Consider the following 24,872-nt stretch of genomic DNA (forward strand, 5'->3'; position numbering starts at 1 on the left):
TTGGAGGGGTCCTCCGGGGTCATCAGGTCCGACCCTCTGCTCAGTGCAGGATTCACTAAATCATCCCAGACAGATGTCTGTCCACCTCTGAAGACTTCCATGGAAGGAGAACTCCCCACCTCCTGTGGCAACCTGTTCCACTCATTGATCCCCTCACTGTCTAATATCTAATCTGTGTCTCCTCCCTTTCAGTTTCATCCCATTGCTTCTAGTCTTTCCTTGTGCAGATGAGAATAGGGCTGATCCCTCTGCACTGCGACAGCCCTTCAGATATTTGTAGACCGCTATTAAGTCTCCTCTCAGCCTTCTCTTCTGCTAAACATTCCCAGATCCTTTAACCGTTCCTCATAGGACATGATTTGCAGACCGCTCACCATCTTGGTAACTCTTCTCTGAACTTGCTCCAGTTTGTCTATGTCTTGTATAAAGTGGGGCGCCCAGAACTGGACCCAGTATTCCAGATGAGGTCTGACTAAGGAAGAGTAGAGGGGGATAATGACCTCACGTGATCTAGACTCTGTGCTTCTCTTAATACATCCCAGAATTGTGTTTGCCTTTTTGGCTGCTGCATCACATTGCTGACTCATGTTCAGTCTATGATCTATTGGTATACCCAAGTCTTTTTCACATGTGCTGCTGCTTAGCCCAATTCCTCCTATTCTATATGCGCTTTCTTCATTTTTCTTGCCCAGATGTAGGACTTTGCATTTCTCCTTGTTAAATACCATTCTGTTAGTCGCCGACCACTGTTCAAGCTTTTCTAGATCTTTTTGAATACTCTCTCTCTCTCCCCTAGTGTTAGCTATCCCTCCTAGCTTTGTGTTGTCTGCAAATTTGATCAGTTTCCCACAATTCCCTCCTCCAGATCATTTATAACAATGTTGACCAACACTGGGCCTAGGACAGAGCCTTGTGGTCCCACTTGATACATTCTCCCACTTGGATGTGCAGCCATTTATGACCCCTCTCTGAGTACGATCACTCAGCCAGTTGTGAATCCACCTAACAGTTGCCTTGTCAATCCCATATTTGGTCATTTCATCAATAAGTATGGTATGAGATACTTTGTCAAATGCTTTACTAAATCCCAGATATACTATATCCACCGCATTTCGCTGATCAGCCCAGTCAGTGATTTTGTCATAGAAGGACATTAGATTAGTCTGGCATGACTTGTTTGTTACAAACCCATGCTGGCTCTGGTTAATTACTCCATTCTCATCCAAGTACTGGCATACATGCTGTTTAATAATCTGTTCAAAGATCTTCCCCGGTATAGAAGTCAGGCTCACAGGCCTGTAGTTTCCTGGATCCGCCTTCTTCCCTTTTTTGAAGATAGGGACAACATTTGCCTTTTTCCAATCTTCTGGGACTTCTCCTGTTCTCCTGGATTGTTCACAGATTATGGTGAGTGGTTTAGCAGTTACCTCCACTAACAAATGAATTCAAGCCTCAAGGTCCAGATGTATTACATCCTAGGATACTAAAGGAAGCAGCAAATGTTCCCTCACCATCTCCCTGCTTATAGATAGTCTGCATTCTTTTATTCCCCCAATAGCACAGTGAAGATCAGCTGATGTTACATCTACTTTCTGAGAGAAAACAGATACAAAATTGGAATTTAAAAGTTCGTCCTTCTCAACATCATTCTTAACCAATTCACCATTTTCATCTTCCAAGCATCCAATAGCATCTGTGACTTTTCTTCCATCAAAAGACTGCTACCATCTGGGCAGGAGACTCTGTGCTGTTGCTGCTTAGTTATTTTGGGCCTTGGGCTTTTGGGGTTATTAGGGCAAGCAGTCTTTTGATGCCCCACATGCATCATAGATAGCCACTTCAGCTAACCTCATCTAAACGTAGATAGCTAGCTACAGGTTAGGTTGGTAGCTACTTTAGCACCTGGGGCAACTTTCAGGGACTAACCCCACCTATACCTAGATATCTAGCCATAGTACAGAGCAGTAGAGATTCGCCCCGTGGGGGCATCTCAGGCTATATTGAGCCATTTCTCATGACCAGTTCTGTTTCTGAAACCAATTTTGGTTCCTGATGAGTCATACGTGACGAAACGCGTAGAACTTGTTATATACAACTATACATTCAAAGAACAGAGCAGCGTGTACAACAGCCGTGGTGCTAAGAGTATACACAACTTTACCCGAATATCAGGACTGTGTGTGGCAGCATCATAGAGAACCATCACTGATGGGTATTGGTCCGGTCGCTCTATAGGGACTTAAACTGACACACGTGTATCACTCTGATACTAATCCACATACACAGGACCGCTCTGCCCTGGGCGGCTCCATTGTGGATTTCTGGACATTTCTTCAATACTGGCTTGTAGCCCAAATTGGAGAAGTATATTTGTTTGTGGTCTTTTCATGTTGGTCCCAATATAGGACCTTTTAATCATTAAATAAATCAATAACGGTTACGTTTTAGGGGTCCCACCCTCTGATTACTATCCTCTTTCTGAGTTCAGTAAAATCTTTTTAAAATCCACCCTTGAGGTCTGAGTCTTCTCAGGTCTTCCTCCCCTTGTTATCCAACATCCAAGGATATCATGATCACTGCCTCCTAAGGTCCCAGCCACCCTTACTTCCCCAACCATTCCCTCCCTGTTGGTCAGAATTAGGTCCAAGATAGCAGATCCCCTTGTTTTCTCTTCTGCCTTCTGGAAGATAAAGTTGTCACAAGAGCCGATAAGAATCTGTTGGATCCGTTACTTTTACCTGAGAGATTCCCAACAAATGTCTGGCTGGGTAAAATCTCCCATGATCACTATGTTGGGCTTCTTTGAGAGCTTGGCCATCTGATGTAGAAGGAGTTCCTCCATACCTTCTGCTTGTCCAGGCGGCCTATAGTAAATGCCTACAATGGTGTCCTTTCTGTTGTTCTCTCCTTGTATTCTTACCCAGTTCCTACAGAACTCCCAGCTCTGAAGCTTGAATCTCTGTGGAGATGAATGCTTTCCTACCATACAACACAACACCTCCCCCGCTTTTATTGGGTCTGTTTCTTATAAGTACATTGTATCCTCCAAGCCTCGTATCCAATCATGTGTATCATCCCACCAAGTTTCCGTGATGCCGATGACATCATATTTCTCTTCCTGTGTTCGGAGCTCCAGTTCCCCTTGTTTGTTTCCCAGCTCTGGGCATTTGTGTATAAACATTTTAGTTTGTGATCGGGGTCTTTTGCTGTAGAGGAACAAGAGACCCCGATCACAAACTAACATGTTTCTACACAAATGCCCAGAGCATGGGAAACAAACAAGGATAATTGGAGCTCCGAACTCAGGTAGAGAAATATGACGTCATCGGCATCTACAAGCCCTTCCCAGAACAATCAAAGTTTGGATCTGTTCTGAGAAGGGATTGTAGATTATCATTAAAGTGAAGAAATTGTAACATTACTTCGCAGCGGTGTCTGAGCATTGCTGCAGCTAATACAGGGGTAACACGCGTGGCACTAAATGCCCAGTATGATTTAATCATGGGCTTCTTGACAATCCGCATATTTAGCGTGAGCCCCAAGAACTTTTTAAACTTGTACCGGGTTGTGGGCTTCCAGTTTTTGGTGTGTAGAAGAGGGATGCTGAGCGATGTGCTGTCCAGCATACAGATTTGTTCTGTGGACTGTGTCTGTCAGGGGTTCACTTATAAAATGTGTAATCAATGAAGGAGAAATTTGTGGCATTGGTGTTCATTCCTGGGGTGGCAGTGAAGTCAGTATTGTGGGGGTAAATGATGTGGGTGTCCACACGAGGCTGGCGACTTCAATGGGAGGAACCGGTATTTCCTGCGCTGCAGCGCTGCTGGGCCCTGCTAATTCCCTTTGTACGTCTCTACTGGCGGCGATGCAAGAGTTATCTGAAACAGTCACTCACGAGGAAAGCGATAGCTGAAAATGCGTCCGTCTGGGTCTCTCAGTCAGAGCATTTCATACGCCTCCTCCAAACTCTAGAACTACTATTGTCCCTCCGACACGGCTGTTTAGTGTGACGTAACGTATGGAATATGCAGCACACCAAGTGAAAAATATATACAGTAATGAGGTGCCCTAAAGTAGGTCTGCAATGTATGTCCACTGACCCTAGATGCATAATGTGACGCCCCAACACGCTAAACCAGACATACATATAAGACACGGCGTATAAATCCCTCACGCTGCACTAACCCTTTGTATTTGTGATGTAGTTCTGGATCACTGCTCCACAGGCAGCTCTAACAGTCTGAGGAGAGGAGCAGAGAGAAGCTGCCCGGCACATATTAAACAATGCTCATGGCGATCACATGGATTGGTCCCCATCGTTCCCGTGGCTATAGCGTCTCTAAGCTAGTCTTGACAGCTCGGGCACTGTCGCACAGAAAAGCATGCGCACGTCCGAGGTTTAAATCCCCAATACACTTTTACATACAGCTGGGCTTTAAGCCTGGGACCAGGTGCCGTAAATTTACAGCGTCTGGTCCTTAACAGGTTAAGGACTCTATAGTGCTGGGGTCTGTTCCACTGGATTGGCACAGCGCCAATGTGGTGCCAATATTCAAAGTGGGGTCATAAAGTGACCCTGGTAACTACAGGCAGGTAAGTCTGACTTCTATTGTGGGTGAAATGTTTGAGGGGTTTCTAAGAGATCTCTCTCACCATCTATTATACCCAGGACTGTAACAAGGGGGCGCTCTAATAACTATGTATAATATATCAGGGGTCAGTACAGAGATCTCTCCCATCATCTATTATACCCAGGACTGTAATAAGGGGGCGCTCTAATAACTATGTATAATATATCAGGGGTCAGTACAGAGATCTCTCCCATCATCTATTATACCCAGGACTGTAATAAGGGGGCGCTCTAATAACTATGTATAATATATCAGGGGTCAGTACAGAGATCTCTCCCATCATCTATTATACCCAGGACTGTAACAAGGGGGCGCTCTAATAACTATGTATAGATATATCAGGGGACAGTACAGAGATCTCTCCCATCATCTGTTATACCCAGGACTGTAACAAGGGGGTGCTCTAATAACCATGTATAGATATATCAGGGGTCAGTACAGAGATCTCTCCCACCATCTATTATACCCAGGACTGTAACAAGGGGGCGCTCTAATAACTATGTATAATATATCAGGGGGTCAGTAAAGAGATCTCTCCCATCATCTATTATACCCAGGACTGTAACAAGGGGGCGCTCTAATAACTATATATAGATATATCAGGGTCAGTACAGAGCTCTCTCCCATCATCTATTATACCCAGAACTAAGGAGGCGCTCTCTGTGTCTAGAGGTTAGAAGGTTTCTACAACATAGAAGGGGTTCTTTACTGTAAGAGCAGTGAGACTATAGAACTGTCTCCTGAGGACGCTGTGATGGTGATATAAGAGGTTCTGGACGTCTTTCTTGAGTGTTACAATATTACATGTTATATCGCTGATTATATCATGCCCATTGTGAACGATCCCTTACAGACAGGCAATCCTGCTGATGTGGCCTTCAGCAAAGAGGAGTGTGGCCCCCTGGCTGTGGCTCAACTCCATATTGGCAGGACCTTCAGGCGCGCTAGTAATTTCCCAGCGCCGGTCACCATCAGGAGCGGCAGCAATACTGACTGCAGAAGGGATTCCAACATGCTCAAGACTTGACCCTTCTACTCCCCCATCAAGCAGGTGACAACTTTTTCCAGGGGGCTTTGTGACCCTTCGAAGACTAAAAGCAAAACAAGATCAAGACATCTACAGGCACTTAGGGGCCCATCTTTGCCTGACCGCGGGTCTCACTTCCAAACTCCATGCGGTCACCGAGTCCCGCTGCCAATAGAGGGCGCCCCCCACCCCCACCCCACTAATCCTATCGCCATACCTGAAAATTTAGGCTGTAAAACAACTTGGCAATGAGGATGAGGGAGGAGAAGAGGACCTTCAGCGCCCCGACGTCGTTGGCATGAGTGTTACACAGAGCGATGGTGGCCTGCAAGAGAAGGAAGACAGTGAAGGGTCATCACACCTCCAACGAGGGGTCCAGAGCCGACCAACGGACGACCTACCTGGAAGAGGTTGGTGAGAGGTAAAGCGAAGGTGTCCAGCACCAGTTTAATCTCCGTCCACAACTCGCTGGACTTGAATTCATGGCGGTACCTGTTACAAGGAGAAGAGATCAGTAGCGGTCACTACCTGGCCGTAGTCCTGGTGGCTCATCTGCGTACCTCTTGAACAGCGAGTGAGCCGTGTGCAGGACACCATTAATGACATGGAAATCTCCACTCTGGAAGCGGTTCACCATCTCAGTCAGCAGGTCAGGCCATTTCTGAGGGAAGTCTTCTCGCCCGATGATACTTATGGCGTCACTCAGCTAGAAGGAGAGGGAAGCACAGGGGTGAGAAGATGCTGCGGCACGTAGGGGGGCCCGGCCAACACAGGGAAGGGCCCGGCCAACACACCTGCTTCTGGATCTGCTCGGGGCTGCTTAACATCAGGTTCACGATATTGGCTTTTATGGCCAGACGGTCCGCTTCACAGATCTTGTTCGGCTCGTCTTCAATCTGAACAGAAAAAAAACATAGTGATAGCCAGCAAATCCCACCCCTTCCAGTGCCAGCCTCCACCCTGTCCAGTCATTAAAGGTTCCTGTGCTCAGGGGGAGAGAGGATTCTAAAAGATCTAGAAAAGCTTGCACAGTGGGCGGTGACTAACAGAATGGTATTTAACAAGGAGAAATGCAAAGTCCTACATCTGGGCAAGTACAATGAAGAAAGCGCATACAGAATGGGAGGAATTGGGCTAAGCAGCAGCACATGTGAAAAAGACTTGGGTCTACTAATAGATCATAGACTGAACATGAGTCAACAATGTGATGCAGCAGCCAAAAAGGCAAACACAATTCTGGGATGTATTAAGAGAAGCATAGAGTCTAGATCATGTGAGGTCATTATCCCCCTCTACTCCTCCTTAGTCAGACCTCATCTGGAATACTGGGTCCAGCTCTGGGCACCCCACTTTATACAAGACAGACAAACTGGAGCAAGTTCAGAAAAGAGTTACCAAGATGGTGAGCGGTCTGCAAATCATGTCCTGTGAGGAACGGGTAAAGGATCTGGGAATGTTTAGCAGAAGAGAAGGCTGAGAGGAGACTTAATAGCTGTCTACAAATATCTGAAGGGCTGTCACAGTGCAGAGGGATCAGCCCTATTCTCATCTGTACAAGGAAAGACTAGAAGCAATGGGATGAAACTGAAAGGGAGGAGACACAGATTAGATATTAGACAGTGAGGGGGATCAATGAGTGGAACAGGTTGCCATGGGAGGTGGGGAGTTCTCCTTCAATGGGAGGGTTCAAACAGAGGCTGGAGAGACATCTGTCTGGGATGATTTAGTGAATCCTGCACTGAGCAGGGGGTTGGACAAAATGACCCCGGAGGCCCCGATGGCCCCTGAGGCCCCGATGGCCCCTGAGGCCCCGATGGCCCCTGAGGCCCCGATGGCCCCGATGGCCCTTCCGACTCTACAGTTCTAGGATTCTGTGAGGTTACCCGTAACAGATGTGATGACAGGGGGCGCTCCATAACAATGGGAGGAAGATGTTACTTACGACTCTCCAGTTTCTTTTGATGTAGTTCTTGAAGGTGACGGAGGCGCACACTTTGATGACGTTGTCCTGCGCCCGCTCCAGCAGGGTGAGCAGCAGCAGCGGGTAGTTGGGGTTCGCTTCTACAGATTCCAGGTATTTCTCAGCTAAACGCAGGAAAAGAAAGTGAAAGCAGCCATGTCAGGTGCGGCCGGCCCCCGCGCTGCCACTCGCCCCCGCCACACGGGCCGGACCCCGCGCTGCCACTCGCCCCCGCCACACGGGCCGGACCCCGCGCTGCCACTCGCCCCCGCCACACGGGCCGGACCCCGCGCTGCCACTCGCCCCCCGCCACACGGGCCGGACCCCGCGCTGCCACTCGCCCCCGCCACACGGGCCGGACCCCGCGCTGCCACTCGCCCCCGCAACACGGGCCGGACCCCGCGCTGCCACTCGCCCCCGCAACACGGGCCGGACCCCGCGCTGCCACTCGCCCCCGCAACACGGGCCGGACCCCGCGCTGCCACTCGCCCCCGCAACACGGGCCGGACCCCGCGCTGCCACTCGCCCCCGCAACACGGGCCGGACCCCGCGCTGCCACTCGCCCCCGCAACACGGGCCGGACCCCGCGCTGCCACTCGCCCCCGCAACACGGGCCGGACCCCGCGCTGCCACTCGCCCCCGCAACACGGGCCGGACCCCGCGCTGCCACTCGCCCCCGCAACACGGGCCGGCCCCCGCAACACGGGCCGGCCCCCGCAACACGGGCCGGACCCCGCGCTGCCACTCGCCCCCGCAACACGGGCCGGCCCCCGCAACACGGGCCGGCCCCCGCAACACGGGCCGGCCCCCGCGCTGCCACTCGCCCCCGCAACACGGGCCGGCCCCCGCAACACGGGCCGGCCCCCGCAACACGGGCCGGCCCCCGCAACACGGGCCGGCCCCCGCGCTGCCACTCGCACGACAGCCATCATAAATAAAGCAAAACTGGACAGACATGATTAGATCCCCAGAGGAAGTAGCCGCCCCTGGAGAGGCGGAAGGAGCAGCGCTCCCTGGTGGTGTGGTCACATGACCTGTGCTCCCGGGTAGAGCTGGTACCTGGTCGGCGCACGGCGGGGTCAGGGTCCAGCGTCTTCCTCAGGTATTCTGTTAGCGCCTGCAGGTTGGCGTCGCTCAGCTCCATGGTTACAGCACCTACAATACCAACAGAGGGCGCCATCAGCCGGCGAGCGCTACAGACACCGCCAGACGGACCGCGGCGCCGCCCTCCGATGTCCAGCAATTAGCACAGCTTCTTCTTCATGGATCGGCTGGAACACCGATCCCCAACAACAGCAGCTCTAATCTGTGGACCACGTCAACCACCCCAAGGCCACAGAGGCGGAGCCTGGGAGAGGGGGCGGGGCTAGGACATTCCAGGAAGAGATACCTGTGCCTCCTGGCGGTCGCTCGCTGTCCGTGTTCTGTGCGAATCTCAGTAGTAAAACCGACACCTGCAAGAAACAGAACCTGCGGTCAGACGCGGACGCCATCACTAACACTGACGGAGGGCGGCATCACCGCGGTAACCATCTGATAATCCAGCAGCTCCGCACCGGCAGACTGCGCAGCCGCACTCACAGAAGCCAGCAGAGCCGCCCTGACTGCCAGACACATTAACCCCTCGTGGAGCCACTCTAGTAACACGGACACCTCAGACCGCCACGGCGGACGGGACACCGATGGCGCCACTACCAAGAGCCAACACGGCTCATACCGCCATCATCGCCCCGGAGGGACCGGCGTTGCCGAGCTGCAGACCCCTATCAGCTAGAGACCACCCCCCCTCCCCAGTGGACGGCGCCTCCCCCGCGGCGCGACAACCCCCCTCCCCAGTGGACGGCGCCTCCCCCGCGGCGCGACAACCCCCCTCCCCAGTGGACGGCGCCTCCCCTGCGGCGCGACGACGCCTCCCCGGCGGCGCGACCCCCCTCCCCAGTGGCCGGCGCGACCCCCCTCCCCAGTGGCCGGCGCGACCCCCCCCCCCCCTCCCCAGCGGCGCGACGACCCCCCCCCCCCCCCTCCCAAGCGGCGCGACGACCCCCCCCCCCCCTCCCAAGCGGCGCGACGACCCCCCCCCCCCTCCCCAGCGGCGCGACGACCCCCCTCCCCAGCGGACGGCGCCTCCCCCGCGGCGCGGCGACCCCCCTCCCCAGCGGACGGCGCCCCCCCTCCCCAGCGGCGCGGCGACCCCCCTCCCCAGCGGCGCGGCGACCCCCCTCCCCAGCGGACGGCGCCTCCCCCGCGGCGCGGCGACGACCCCCCTCCCCCGCGGCGCGGCGACGACCCCCCTCCCCCGCGGCGCGGCGACGACCCCCCTCCCCCGCGGACGGCGCCTCCCGCCCCCCCGGCACAGCAACCCCCTCCCCAGTGGACGGCGCCTCCCGCCCCCCCGACACAGCAACCCCCTCCCCAGTGGACGGCGCCTCCCGCCCCCCCCGACACAGCAACCCCCTCCCCAGTGGACGGCGCCTCCCGCCCCCCCGACACAGCAACCCCCCTCCCCAGTGGACGGCGCCTCCCCCCCGGCACAGCAACCCCCTCCCCAGTGGACGGCGCCTCCCCCCCGGCACAGCAACCCCCTCCCCAGTGGACGGCGCCTCCCGCCCCCCCGGCACAGCAATCCCCTCCCCAGTGGACGGCGCCTCCCGCCCCCCCGGCACAGCAACCCCCTCCCCAGTGGACGGCGCCTCCCGCCCCCCCGGCACAGCAACCCCCTCCCCAGTGGACGGAGCCTCCCGCCCCCCCGGCACAGCAACCCCCTCCCCAGTGGACGGAGCCTCCCGCCCCCCCCGGCACAGCAACCCCCTCCCCAGTGGACGGAGCCTCCCGCCCCCCCGGCACAGCAACCCCCTCCCCAGTGGACGGAGCCTCCCGCCCCCCCGGCACAGCAACCCCCTCCCCAGTGGACGGCGCCTCCCGCCCCCCCGGCACAGCAACCCCCCTCCCCAGTGGACGGCGCCTCCCCCCCCGGCACAGCAACCCCCTCCCCAGTGGACGGCGCCTCCCGCCCGGCACAGCATCCCCCTCCCCAGTGGACGGCGCCTCCCGCCCGGCACAGCAACCCCCTCCCCAGTGGACGGCGCCTCCCGCCCCCCCCGGCACAGCAACCCCCCTCCCCAGTGGACGGCGCCTCCCCCCCGTCACAGCAACCCCCCTCCCCAGTGGACGGCGCCTCCCCCCCCCCCCGGCACAGCAACCCCCTCCCCAGTGGACGGCGCCTCCCCCCCCCCCCCCGGCACAGCAACCCCCTCCCCAGTGGACGGCGCCTCCCCCCCCCCCCGGCACAGCAACCCCCTCCCCAGTGGACGGCGCCTCCCCCCCCCCCCGGCACAGCAACCCCCTCCCCAGTGGACGGCGCCTCCCCCCCCCCCCCCCGGCACAGCAACCCCCTCCCCAGTGGACGGCGCCTCCCCCCCCCCCCCCCGGCACAGCAACCCCCTCCCCAGTGGACGGCGCCTCCCCCCCCCCCCCCGGCACAGCAACCCCCTCCCCAGTGGACGGCGCCTCCCCCCCCCCCCGGCACAGCAACCCCCTCCCCAGTGGACGGCGCCTCCCCCCCCCCCCCCCGGCACAGCAACCCCCTCCCCGGCACAGCAACCCCCTCCCCAGTGGACGGCGCCTCCCCCCCCCCCCCCCCCGGCACAGCAACCCCCTCCCCGGCACAGCAACCCCCTCCCCAGTGGACGGCGCCTCCCCCCCCCCCCCCCCCGGCACAGCAACCCCCTCCCCAGTGGACGGCGCCTCCCCCCCCCCCCCCCCCGGCACAGCAACCCCCTCCCCAGTGGACGGCGCCTCCCCCCCCCTCCCCCCCGGCACAGCAACCCCCTCCCCAGTGGACGGCGCCTCCCCCCCCCCTCCCCCCCGGCACAGCAACCCCCTCCCCAGTGGACGGCGCCTCCCCCCCCCTCCCCAGTGGACGGCGCCTCCCCCCCCCCCCCCCCCCCCGGCACAGCAACCCCCTCCCCAGTGGACGGCGCCTCCCCCCCCCCCCCCCCGGCACAGCAACCCCCTCCCCAGTGGACGGCGCCTCCCCCCCCCCCCCCCGGCACAGCAACCCCCTCCCCAGTGGACGGCGCCTCCCCCCCCCCCCCCCGGCACAGCAACCCCCTCCCCAGTGGACGGCGCCTCCCCCCCGGCACAGCAACCCCCTCCCCAGTGGACGGCGCCTCCCCCCCCGGCACAGCAGCCCCCCTCCCCAGTGGACGGCGCCTCCCCCCCCCGGCACAGCAACCCCCCTCCCCAGTGGACGGCGCCTCCCCCCCCGGCACAGCAACCCCCCTCCCCAGTGGACGGCGCCTCCCCCCCCGGCACAGCAACCCCCCTCCCCAGTGGACGGCGCCTCCCCCCCGGCACAGCAACCCCCCTCCCCAGTGGACGGCGCCTCTCCCCCCCCCCCCCCGGCACAGCAACCCCCTCCCCAGTGGACGGCGCCTCCCCCCCGGCACAGCAACCCCCTCCCCAGTGGACGGCGCCTCCCCCCCCGGCACAGCAACCCCCCTCCCCAGTGGACGGCGCCTCCCCCCCCGGCACAGCAACCCCCCTCCCCAGTGGACGGCGCCTCCCCCCCCGGCACAGCAACCCCCCTCCCCAGTGGACGGCGCCTCCCCCCCCCCGGCACAGCAACCCCCCCTCCCCAGTGGACGGCGCCTCCCCCCCCGGCACAGCAACCCCCCTCCCCAGTGGACGGCGCCTCCCCCCCCCCGGCACAGCAACCCCCCTCCCCAGTGGACGGCGCCTCCCCCCCGGCACAGCAACCCCCCTCCCCAGTGGACGGCGCCTCTCCCCCCCCCCCGACACAGCAACCCCCCTCCCCAGTGGGCAATGCCTTCCGCCAGCTCGGCCCCCGTGGACAACATGTCAGAATGGACCTAACGCAGCCATTGCCGGGTGATGGGCGCAGCGGAGGGGGACGTAACACACGGAGTGCTGCTGCTACCTGACGGGGCGCAGGAGCCGCACGCTATGGAGCTCCATGTGTCCTGCTCCACCACATGACCCGCACGGAGGCTCCCTGACACCCTACACCATTATACCGCCGCCGGGCTCCCCGGACCACCCGTACACCGTGCCGGAAGCGCAGACACACCGTTACCTGCCGCTCTCCGCTCCCGAGGATCCGGCGCCGCCGCCTCAGCACCTCACATTCAAACCCCGGCAAAATGGCGCGCTATCCTCACTGCGCATGTCCCAGATCATACGTCCTTACTGCGCCTGTCAAAGAGTTCATCTCCTCACTGCGCATGTCCCAGAGTTCACGTCCTCACTGCGCATGTCACAAAACCTAAGTACTCGCTGCGCATGTCCCGGAGTTAACTTCCTCACTGCGCATGTCTCTGGCGTCAGTTGTCAGAGCTCCGTCTTCTTTTTTCTCCCAGGACTAGTAGCATGTCACGTGATCCCCGTGTGTCCCCCTGTCCTATAATGTATATCACGTGACCCCCGTGTGTCCCCTGTCCTATAATGTATGTCACGTGACCCCCGTGTGTCCCCTGTCCTATAATGTATGTCACGTGATCCCCGTGTGTCCCCTGTCCTATAATGTATGTCACGTGACCCCCGTGTGTCCCCTGTCCTATAATGTATATCACGTGACCCCCGTGTGTCCCCTGTCCTATAATGTATGTAACGTGACCCCCGTGTGTCCTCTGTCCCCTTATGTATGTAACCTAACCCCCGTGTGTCCCCTGTCCTATAATGTATGTAACGTGACCCCCGTGTGTCCCCTGTCCTATAATGTATATCACGTGACCCCCGTGTGTCCCCTGTCCTATAATGTATGTCACGTGACCCCCGTGTTTCCCCTGTCCTATAATGTATATCACGTGATCCCCGTGTGTCCCCTGTCCTATAATGTATATCACGTGACCCCTGTGTGTCCCCTGTCCTATAATGTATGTAACGTGATCCCCGTGTGTCCCCTGTCCTATAATGTATGTAACCTGACCCCTGTGTGTCCCCTGTCCTATAATGTATGTCACGTGACCCCCGTGTGTCCCCTGTCCTATAATGTATGTCACGTGACCCCCGTGTTTCCCCTGTCCTATAATGTATATCACGTGATCCCCGTGTGTCCCCTGTCCTATAATGTATATCACGTGACCCCTGTGTGTCCCCTGTCCTATAATGTATGTAACGTGATCCCCGTGTGTCCCCTGTCCTATAATGTATGTAACCTGACCCCTGTGTGTCCCCTGTCCTATAATGTATGTAACGTGATCCCCGTGTGTCCCCTGTCCTATAATGTATGTCACGTGACCCCCGTGTTTCCCCTGTCCTATAATGTATATCACGTGATCCCCGTGTGTCCCCTGTCCTATAATGTATATCACGTGACCCCCGTGTGTCCCCTGTCCTATAATGTATGTAACGTGACCCCCGTGTGTCCCCTGTCCTATAATGTATATCACGTGATCCCCGTGTTTCCCCTGTCCTATAATGTATGTCACGTGACCCCCATGTGTCCCCTGTCCTAAAATGTATATCACGTGATCCCCGTGTGTCCCCAGTCCCCTCATGTATGTAACCTGACCCCCGTGTGTCCCCTGTCCTATAATGTATGTCACGTGACCCCCGTGTGTCCCCTGTCCTATAATGTATATCACGTGATCCCCGTGTGTCCCCTGTCCTATAATGTATGTAACGTGACCCCCGTGTGTCCCCTGTCCTATAATGTATATCACGTGATCCCCGTGTTTCCCCTGTCCTATAATGTATGTCACGTGACCCCCATGTGTCCCCTGTCCTAAAATGTATATCACGTGATCCCCGTGTGTCCCCTGTCCCCTCATGTATGTAACCTGACCCCCGTGTGTCCCCTGTCCTATAATGTATGTAACCTGACCCCCGTGTGTCCCCTGTCCTATAATGTATATCACGTGACCCCCGTGTTTCCCCTGTCCTATAATGTATGTAACCTGACCCCCGTGTGTCCCCTGTCCTATAATGTATATCACGTGACCCCCGTGTGTCCCCTGTCCTATAATGTATGTAACGTGACCCCTGTGTGTCCCCTGTCCTATAATGTATGTAACGTGACCCCCGTGTGTCCCCTGTCCTATAATGTATGTCACGTGACCCCCGTGTGTCCCCTCTCCTATAATGTATGTCACGTGACCCCCGTGTGTCCCCTGTCCTATAATGTATGTAACGTGATCCCCGTGTGTTCCCTGTAGTATAATGTATGTCACGTGACCCCCGTGTGTCCCCTGTCCTATAATGTATGTAACGTGACCCCTGTGTGTCCCCTGTCCTATAATGTATGTCACGTGACCCCCGTGTGTCCCCTGTCCTATAATGTATGTCACGTGACCCCCGTGTGTCCCCTGTCCTATAATGTATGTCACGAGACCCCCGTGTGTCCCCCTGTCCTATAATGTATATCACGTGACCCCCGTGTTTCCCCTGTCCTATAATGTATGTAACGTGACCCCCGTGTTTCCCCTGTCCTATAATGTACGTAACGTGATCCCCGTGTGTCCCCTGCCCTATAATGTTTGTCACGTGACCCCTGTGTGTCTCCTGTCCTATAATATATGTAACCTGACCCCCGTGTGTCCCCTGTCCTATAATGTATGTAACCTGACCCCCGTGTGTCCCCTGTCCTATAATGTATGTAACCTGACCCCAGTGTGTCCCCTGTCCTATAATATATGTAACCTGACCCCCGTGTGTCCCCTGTCCTATAATGTATGTAACGTGACCCCCGTGTGTCCCCTGTCCTATAATGTATGTCACGTGACCCCGTGTGTCCCCCTGTCCTATAATGTATATCACGTGACCCCCGTGTTTCCCCTGTCCTATAATGTATGTAACGTGACCCCCGTGTTTCCCCTGTCCTATAATGTATGTAACGTGATCCCCGTGTGTCCCCTGCCCTATAATGTATGTAACCTGACCCCCGTGTGTCCCCTGTCCTATAATGTATGTAACGTGATCCCCGTGTGTCCCCTGTCCTATAATGTTTGTCACGTGACCCCTGTGTGTCCCCTGTCCTATAATGTATGTAACGTGATCCCCGTGTGTCCCCTGTCCTATAATGTATGTAACCTGACCCCCGTGTGTCCCCTGTCCTATAATGTATGTAACGTGACCCCTGTGTGTCCCCTGTCCTATAATGTATGTAACGTGACCCCCGTGTGTCTCCTGTCCTATAATGTATGTCACGTGACCCCCGTGTGTCCCCTGTCCTATAATGTATGTAACGTGATCCCCGTGTGTTCCCTGTCCTATAATGTATATCACGTGACCCCCGTGTTTCCCCTGTCCTATAATGTATGTAACCTGACCCCCGTGTGTCCCCTGTCCTATAATGTATGTAACGTGATCCCCATGTGTCCCCTGTCCTATAATGTATGTAACGTGACCCCCGTGTGTCCCCTGTCCTATAATGTATGTAACGTGACCCCCGTGTGTGCCCTGTCCCTTCATGTATGTAATGTGACTCCCGTGTGTCCCCTGTCCCCTCATGTATGTAACCTGACCCCCGTGTGTCCCCTGTCCTATAATGTATGTAACGTGACCCCCGTGTATCACCTGTCCTATAATGTATGTAACGTGACCCCCGTGTGTCCCATGTCCTATAAGGTAACGTGACCCCCGTGTGTCCCCTGTCCTATAATGTATGTAACGTGACCCCCGTGTGTCCCCTGTCCTATAATGTATATAACGTGACCCCCGTGTGTCCCCTGTCCTATAATGTATGTAACGCGACCCCCATGTGTCCCCTGTCCTATAATGTATGTATCGTGACTCCCTTGTGTCCCCTGTTCCGTGATGTATGTAACGTGACCCCCGTGTGTCCCCGTCCTATAATGTATGTAACGTGACCCCCATGTGTCTTCTGTCCCCTTATGTATGTAACCTGACCCCGTGTGTCCCCTGTGCCCTCATGTATGTAGCCTGACCCCCGTGTGTCCCCTATACCCTCATGTATGTAGCCTGACCGCCGTGTGTCCCCTGTCCTATAATGTATGTAACGTGATCCCCATGTGTCCCGTCTTATAATGTATGTAACGTGACCCCCGTGTGTCACCTGTCCTATAATGTATGTAACGACCCCCGTTTGTCCCCTGTCCTATAATGTATGTAACCTGACCAAGTGTGTCCACTGTCCTATAATGTATGTAACCTGATCCCTGTGTGCCCCCTGTCCTATAATGTATGTAACCTGACCCCTCTGTGTCCCCTGTCCCGTCATATATGTAACGTGACCCCCATGTGTCCCGTGTCCTATTATGTATGTAACGTGACCCCCATGTGTCCCCTGTCCTATAATGTATGTATCGTGACTCCCTTGTGTCCCCTGTTCCGTGATGTATGTAACGTGACCCCCGTGTGTCCCCTGTCCTATAATGTATGTAACGTGACCCCCGTGTGTCACCTGTTCTATAATGTATGTAACGACCCCCGTGTGTCCCCTGTCCTATAATGTATGTAACCTGACCAAGTGTGTCCCCTGTCCTATAATGTATGTATCGTGACTCCCTTGTGTCCCCTGTTCCGTGATGTATGTAACGTGACCCCCGTGTGTCCCCTGTCCTATAATGTATGTAACCTGATCCCCGTGTACCCCCTGTCCTATAATGTATGTAACCTGACCCCTGTGTGTCCCCTGTCCCGTCATATATGTAACCTGACCCCTGTATGTCCCCTGTCCTATAATATATGTAACGTGACCCCCGTGTGTCCCCTGTCCCGTCATGTATGTAACGTGACCCCATGTGTCTTCTGTCCCCTTATGTATGTAACCTGACCCCATGTGTCCCCTGTGCCCTCATGTATGTAGCCTGACCCCCTTGTGTCCCCTATACCCTCATGTATGTAGCCTGACCCCTGTGTGTCCCCTGTCCTATAATGTATGTAGCGTGATCCCCATGTGTCCCGTCTTATAATGTATGTAACGTGATCCCCGTGTGTCCCCTGTCCTATAATGTATGTAACGTGACCCCCGTGTGTCACCTGTCCTATAATGTATGTAACGACCCCTGTGTGTCCCCTGTCCTATAATGTATGTCACGTGACCAAGTGTGTCCCCTGTCCTATAATGTATGTAACCTGACCAAGTGTGTACCCTGTCCTATAATGTATGTAACCTGATCCCCGTGTGCCCCCTGTCCTATAATGTATGTAACCTGACCCCCGTGTGTCCCCTGTCCCGTCATGTATGTAACGTGACCCCCATGTGTCTTCTGTCCCCTTATGTATGTAACCTGACCCCGTGTGTCCCCTGTGCCCTCATGTATGTAGCCTGACCCCCGTGTGTCCCCTATACCCTCATGTATGTAACCTGACCGCCGTGTGTCCCCTGTCCTATAATGTATGTAACGTGATCCCCATGTGTCCTCTGTCCCCTCATATATGTAACCTGACCCCCATGTGTCCTCTGTCCCCTCATGTATGTAACCTGACCCCCGTGTGTCTCCTGTCCCCTCATGTATGTAACCTTACCGCCGTGTGTCCCCTGTCCTATAATGTATGTAACGTGACCCCCGTGTGTCCCCTGTCCTATAATGTATGTAACCTGACCCCCGTGTGTCCCCTGTCCTATGATGTATGTAACCTGACCTCCGTGTTTCCCCTGTCCCCTCATGTATGTAACCTGACCCCCGTGTGTCCCCTGTCTTATAATGTATGTAACGTGACCCTCGTGTGTCCCCCGTCCTATAATGTATGTAATGGGACCCCCGTGTGTTCCCTGTCCCCTCATGTATGTAACCTGACCCCCATGTGTCCCCTCTCCTATACTGTATGTAACCTGACCCCCGTGTGTCCCCTGTCCCCTCATATATGTAACCTGACCCCCGTATGTCCCTGTCCCCTCATGTATGTAACCTGACCCCCGTATGTCCCCTGTCCTATAATGTATGTCACGTGACCCCCCGTGTGTCCCCTGACCTATAATATATGTAACGTGACCCCCGTGTGTCCCCTGTCCTATAATGTTTGTAACCTGACCCCCGTGTGTCCCCCGTCCTATAATGTATGGAACGGGACCCCCGTGTGTGCCCTGTCCCTTCATGTATGTAATGTCACTCCCGTCTGTCCCCTCATGTGTGTCCCCTGACCTATAATGTATGTAACGTGACCCCCGTGTGTCCCCTGTCCTATAATGTATGTAACGTGACCCCCGTGTGTCCCCTGTCCTATAATGTATGTAACGTGACCCCCGTGTGTACCCTGTCCTATACTGTATGTAACCTGACCCCTGTGTGTCCCCTGTCCTATAATGTATGTAACGACCCCTGTGTGTCCCCTGTCCTATAATGTATGTCACGTGACCAAGTGTGTCCCCTGTCCTATAATGTATGTAACCTGACCAAGTGTGTACCCTGTCCTATAATGTATGTAACCTGATCCCCGTGTGCCCCCTGTCCTATAATGTATGTAACCTGACCCCCGTGTGTCCCCTGTCCCGTCATGTATGTAACGTGACCCCCATGTGTCTTCTGTCCCCTTATGTATGTAACCTGACCCCGTGTGTCCCCTGTGCCCTCATGTATGTAGCCTGACCCCCGTGTGTCCCCTATACCCTCATGTATGTAACCTGACCGCCGTGTGTCCCCTGTCCTATAATGTATGTAACGTGATCCCCATGTGTCCTCTGTCCCCTCATATATGTAACCTGACCCCCATGTGTCCTCTGTCCCCTCATGTATGTAACCTGACCCCCGTGTGTCTCCTGTCCCCTCATGTATGTAACCTTACCGCCGTGTGTCCCCTGTCCTATAATGTATGTAACGTGACCCCCGTGTGTCCCCTGTCCTATAATGTATGTAACCTGACCCCCGTGTGTCCCCTGTCCTATGATGTATGTAACCTGACCTCCGTGTTTCCCCTGTCCCCTCATGTATGTAACCTGACCCCCGTGTGTCCCCTGTCTTATAATGTATGTAACGTGACCCTCGTGTGTCCCCCGTCCTATAATGTATGTAATGGGACCCCCGTGTGTTCCCTGTCCCCTCATGTATGTAACCTGACCCCCATGTGTCCCCTCTCCTATACTGTATGTAACCTGACCCCCGTGTGTCCCCTGTCCCCTCATATATGTAACCTGACCCCCGTATGTCCCTGTCCCCTCATGTATGTAACCTGACCCCCGTATGTCCCCTGTCCTATAATGTATGTCACGTGACCCCCCGTGTGTCCCCTGACCTATAATATATGTAACGTGACCCCCGTGTGTCCCCTGTCCTATAATGTTTGTAACCTGACCCCCGTGTGTCCCCCGTCCTATAATGTATGGAACGGGACCCCCGTGTGTGCCCTGTCCCTTCATGTATGTAATGTCACTCCCGTCTGTCCCCTCATGTGTGTCCCCTGACCTATAATGTATGTAACGTGACCCCCGTGTGTCCCCTGTCCTATAATGTATGTAACGTGACCCCCGTGTGTCCCCTGTCCTATAATGTATGTAACGTGACCCCCGTGTGTACCCTGTCCTATACTGTATGTAACCTGACCCCTGTGTGTCCCCTGTCCTATAATGTATGTAACGTGATCCCCGTGTGTCCCCTGTCCTATAATGTATGTAACGTGATCCCCGTGTGTCCCCTGTCCTATAATGTATGTCACGTGACCCCCGTGTGTCCCCTGTCCTATAATGTATGTCACGTGACCCCCGTGTGTCCCCTGTCCTATAATGTATGTCACGTGACCCCCGTGTGTCCCCTGTCCTATGATGTATGTAACCTGACCTCCGTGTTTCCCCTGTCCTATAATGTATGTAACGTGACCCCCATGTGTCCCCTGTTCTATAATGTATGTATCGTGACTCCCTTGTGTCCCCTGTTCTGTGATGTATGTAACGTGACCCCCGTGTGTCCCCTGTCCTATAATGTATGTAACCTGACCCGTGTGCCCCTGTCCTATAATGTATGTAACCTGACCCCCGTGTGCCCCCTGTCCTATAATGTATGTAACCTGACCTCCGTGTTTCCCCTGTCCTATAATGTATGTAACCTGACCGCCATGTGTCCCCTGTCCTATAATGTATGTAACTTGACCCCCGTGTGTCCCCTGTCCTATAATGTATGTAACGTGACCCCCGTATGTCCCCTGTCCTATTATGTATGTAACCTGACCCCCATGTGTCCCCTGTCCTATAATGTATGTATCGTGACACCCTTGTGTCCCCTGTTCCTTGATGTATGTAACGTGACCCGTGTGTCCCCTGTCCTATAATGTATGTAACGTGACCACCGTGTGTCCCCTGTCCCGTCATGTATGTAACCTGACCCCCATCTGTCTTCTGTCCCCTTATGTATGTAACCTGACACCGTGTGACCCCTGTGCCCTCATGTATGTAGCCTTACCCCCGTGTGTCCCCTGTACCCTCATGTATGTAACCTGACCCCCGTGTGTCCCCTGTCCCCTCATGCATGTAACCTGACCCCCGTGTGTCCCCTGTCTTATAATGTATGTAACGTGACCCTCGTGTGTCCCCCGTCCTATAATGTATGTAATGGGACCCCCGTGTGTTCCCTGTACCCTCATGTATGTAACCTGACCCCCATGTGTCCCCTCTCCTATACTGTATGTAACCTGACCCCCGTGTGTCCCCTGTCCCCTCATATATGTAACCTGACCCCCGTATGTCCCTGTCCCCTCATGTATGTAACCTGACCCCCGTATGTCCCCTGTCCTATAATGTATGTCACGTGACCCCCCGTGTGTCCCCTGACCTATAATGTATGTAACGTGACCCCCGTGTGTCCCCTGTCCTATAATGTTTGTAACCTGACCCCCGTGTGTCCCCCGTCCTATAATGTATGGAACGGGACCCCCGTGTGTGCCCTGTCCCTTCATGTATATAATGTCACTCCCGTCTGTCCCCTCATGTATGTAACCTGACCCCCGTGTGTCCCCTGACCTATAATGTATGTAACGTGACCCCCGTGTGTCCCCTGTCCTATAATGTATGTAACGTGACCCCCGTGTGTCCCCTGTCCTATAATGTATGTAACGTGACCCCCGTGTGTCCCCTGTCCTATACTGTATGTAACCTGACCCCCGTGTGTCCCCTGTCCTATAATGTATGTAACGTGATCCCCGTGTGTCCCCTGTCCTATAATGTATGTAACGTGATCCCCGTGTGTCCCCTGTCCTATAATGTATGTAACGTGATCCCCGTGTGTCCCCTGTCCTATAATGTATGTCACGTGACCCCCGTGTGTCCCCTGTCCTATAATGTATGTCACGTGACCCCCGTGTGTCCCCTGTCCTATGATGTATGTAACCTGACCTCCGTGTTTCCCCTGTCCTATAATGTATGTAACGTGACCCCCATGTGTCCCCTGTTCTATAATGTATGTATCGTGACTCCCTTGTGTCCCCTGTTCTGTGATGTATGTAACGTGACCCCCGTGTGTCCCCTGTCCTATAATGTATGTAACCTGACCCGTGTGCCCCTGTCCTATAATGTATGTAACCTGACCCCCGTGTGCCCCCTGTCCTATAATGTATGTAACCTGACCCCCTTGTGTCCCCTGTCCCGTCATTTATGTAACGTGACCCCCATGTGTCCCCTGTCCTATAATGTATGTAACGTGACCCCCGTGTGTCCCCTGTCCTATAATGTATGTAACGTGACCCCCGTATGTCCCCTGTCCTATTATGTATGTAACCTGACCCCCATGTGTCCCCTGTCCTATAATGTATGTATCGTGACACCCTTGTGTCCCCTGTTCCTTGATGTATGTAACGTGACCCCCGTGTGTCCCCTGTCCTATAATGTATGTAACGTGACCACCGTGTGTCCCCTGTCCCGTCATGTATGTAACCTGACCCCCATCTGTCTTCTGTCCCCTTATGTATGTAACCTGACAACGTGTGACCCCTGTGCCCTCATGTATGTAACCTGACCCCCGTGTGTCCCCTGTCTTATAATGTATGTAACGTGACCCTCGTGTGTCCCCCGTCCTATAATGTATGTAATGGGACCCCCGTGTGCTCCCTGTCCCCTCATGTATGTAACCTGACCCCCATGTGTCCCCTCTCCTATACTGTATGTAACCTAACCCCCGTGTGTCCCCTGTCCCCTCATATATGTAACCTGACCCCCGTATGTCCCTGTCCCCTCATGTATGTAACCTGACCCCCGTATGTCCCCTGTCCTATAATGTATGTCACGTGACCCCCCGTGTGTCCCCTGACCTATAATGTATGTAACGTGACCCCCGTGTGTCCCCTGTCCTATAATGTTTGTAACCTGACCCCCGTGTGTCCCCCGTCCTATAATGTATGGAACGGGACCCCCGTGTGTGCCCTGTCCCTTCATGTATGTAATGTCACTCCCGTCTGTCCCCTCATGTATGTAACCTGACCCCCGTGTGTCCCCTGACCTATAATGTATGTAACGTGACCCCCGTGTGTCCCCTGTCCTATAATGTATGTAACGTGACCCCCGTGTGTCCCCTGTCCTATAATGTATGTAACGTGACCCCCGTGTGTCCCCTGTCCTATACTGTATGTAACCTGACCCCCGTGTGTCCCCTGTCCTATAATGTATGTAACGTGATCCCCGTGTGTCCCCTGTCCTATAATGTATGTAACGTGATCCCCGTGTGTCCCCTGTCCTATAATGTATGTCACGTGACCCCCGTGTGTCCCCTGTCCTATAATGTATGTCACGTGACCCCCGTGTGTCCCCTGTCCTATGATGTATGTAACCTGACCTCCGTGTGTCCCCTGTCCTATAATGTATGTAACGTGACCCCCGTGTGTCCCCTGTCCTATACTGTATGTAACCTGACCCCTGTGTCCCCTGTCCTATAATGTATGTAACGTGATCCCCGTGTGTCCCCTGTCCTATAATGTATGTAACGTGATCCCCGTGTGTCCCCTGTCCTATAATGTATGTCACGTGACCCCCGTGTGTCCCCTGTCCTATAATGTATGTCACGTGACCCCCGTGTGTCCCCTGTCCTATACTGTATGTAACCTGACCCCTGTGTGTCCCCTGTCCTATAATGTATGTAACGTGATCCCCGTGTGTCCCCTGTCCTATAATGTATGTAACGTGATCCCCGTGTGTCCCCTGTCCTATAATGTATGTCACGTGACCCCCGTGTGTCCCCTGTCCTATAATGTATGTCACGTGACCCCCGTGTGTCCCCTGTCCTATGATGTATGTAACCTGACCTCCGTGTTTCCCCTGTCCTATAATGTATGTAACGTGACCCCCATGTGTCCCCTGTTCTATAATGTATGTATCGTGACTCCCTTGTGTCCCCTGTTCTGTGATGTATGTAACGTGACCCCCGTGTGTCCCCTGTCCTATAATGTATGTAACCTGACCCGTGTGCCCCTGTCCTATAATGTATGTAACCTGACCCCCGTGTGCCCCCTGTCCTATAATGTATGTAACCTGACCCCTGTGTGCCCCTGTCCTATAATGTATGTAACCTGACCCCCTTGTGTCCCCTGTCCCGTCATTTATGTAACCTGACCCCCGTGTGTCCCCTGACCTATAATGTATGTAACCTGACCCCCATGTGTCCCCTGTCCCATAATGTATGTAACATGACCCCCGTGTGTCCCCTGTCCTATTATGTACGTAAAGTGACCCCCGTGTGTCCCCTGTCCCGTCATGTATGTAACCTGACCCCCCGCGTGTCCCCTGTCTTATAATGTATTTAACCTGACCCCCACGTGTCCCTGTCCCTTCGTGTATGTAAAGTGACCCCCGTTTGTCCCCTGTCCCGTCGTGTATGTAAAGTGACCCCCGTTTGTCCCCTGTCCCGTCGTGTATGTAACCTGACCCCCGTGTGCCCCCTGTCCCGTCATATATGTAACGTGCCCCCCTGTCCTGTAATGTATGTAACATGACCCCCATGTGTTCCCTGTCATGTCATGTTTGTAACCTGACCCCCGTGTGTCTCCTAATAGTAGATGTATGGATAGGAGCACAACCTGTAATCCAAAGTGAGAATGAGAAAAGAAAGAACTGAGTGCGCGGTCCTGAATGGGTCTGGACTTAAAGACCCCCTTAACGTGGGGCTCAGGTTACATACAAGATGGGAAAGTAGACACACGGGTGGGTCACGTTACATACATGACGGGACAGGAGACACACGGGGCTCAGGTTACATACAAGATTGGACAGGAGACACACGGCGTGACTTCAGCCAATCCAATGGGTAGACCAGCACTCGGAGGCTTCTTACAAGTTCAATGTATCCTTTATTCCTCAGGAAAAAAAAAGCTGCAACGTTTCGACCCAAATTGGGTCTTTTTCAAGCATGCAGCACATGTT

At 55.0% G+C, this 24,872-nt stretch overlaps 1 protein-coding gene across 2 annotated transcripts in view; it reads right to left on the minus strand.

Moving 5' to 3' along the window:
* Positions 1-12,818, minus strand: part of CSE1L (chromosome segregation 1 like) — a 29,794-nt gene extending 16,976 nt beyond the window's left edge. The window contains exons 1-8 of one of the 2 annotated variants that reach the window (XM_066587640.1): positions 12,714-12,818; positions 9,009-9,072; positions 8,678-8,773; positions 7,601-7,743; positions 6,453-6,554; positions 6,219-6,364; positions 6,060-6,150; positions 5,876-5,983 (exon numbers count right to left, since the gene is read on the minus strand). In XM_066587640.1, the coding sequence (XP_066443737.1) occupies positions 5,876-5,983; positions 6,060-6,150; positions 6,219-6,364; positions 6,453-6,554; positions 7,601-7,743; positions 8,678-8,762 (675 nt within the window). In that variant the 5' untranslated portion in view covers positions 8,763-8,773; positions 9,009-9,072; positions 12,714-12,818. Of the gene's footprint in view, positions 1-5,875; positions 5,984-6,059; positions 6,151-6,218; positions 6,365-6,452; positions 6,555-7,600; positions 7,744-8,677; positions 8,774-9,008; positions 9,073-12,707 lie in introns of both variants that reach the window. The other variant, XM_066587641.1, reaches the window with a different exon arrangement.
* Between the last annotated feature and the right edge of the window lie 12,054 nt (positions 12,819-24,872).

The sequence above is a fragment of the Eleutherodactylus coqui genome, chromosome 13 (genome assembly GCF_035609145.1).
Source record: "Eleutherodactylus coqui strain aEleCoq1 chromosome 13, aEleCoq1.hap1, whole genome shotgun sequence".
Lineage (NCBI taxonomy): Eukaryota > Metazoa > Chordata > Amphibia > Anura > Eleutherodactylidae > Eleutherodactylus > Eleutherodactylus coqui.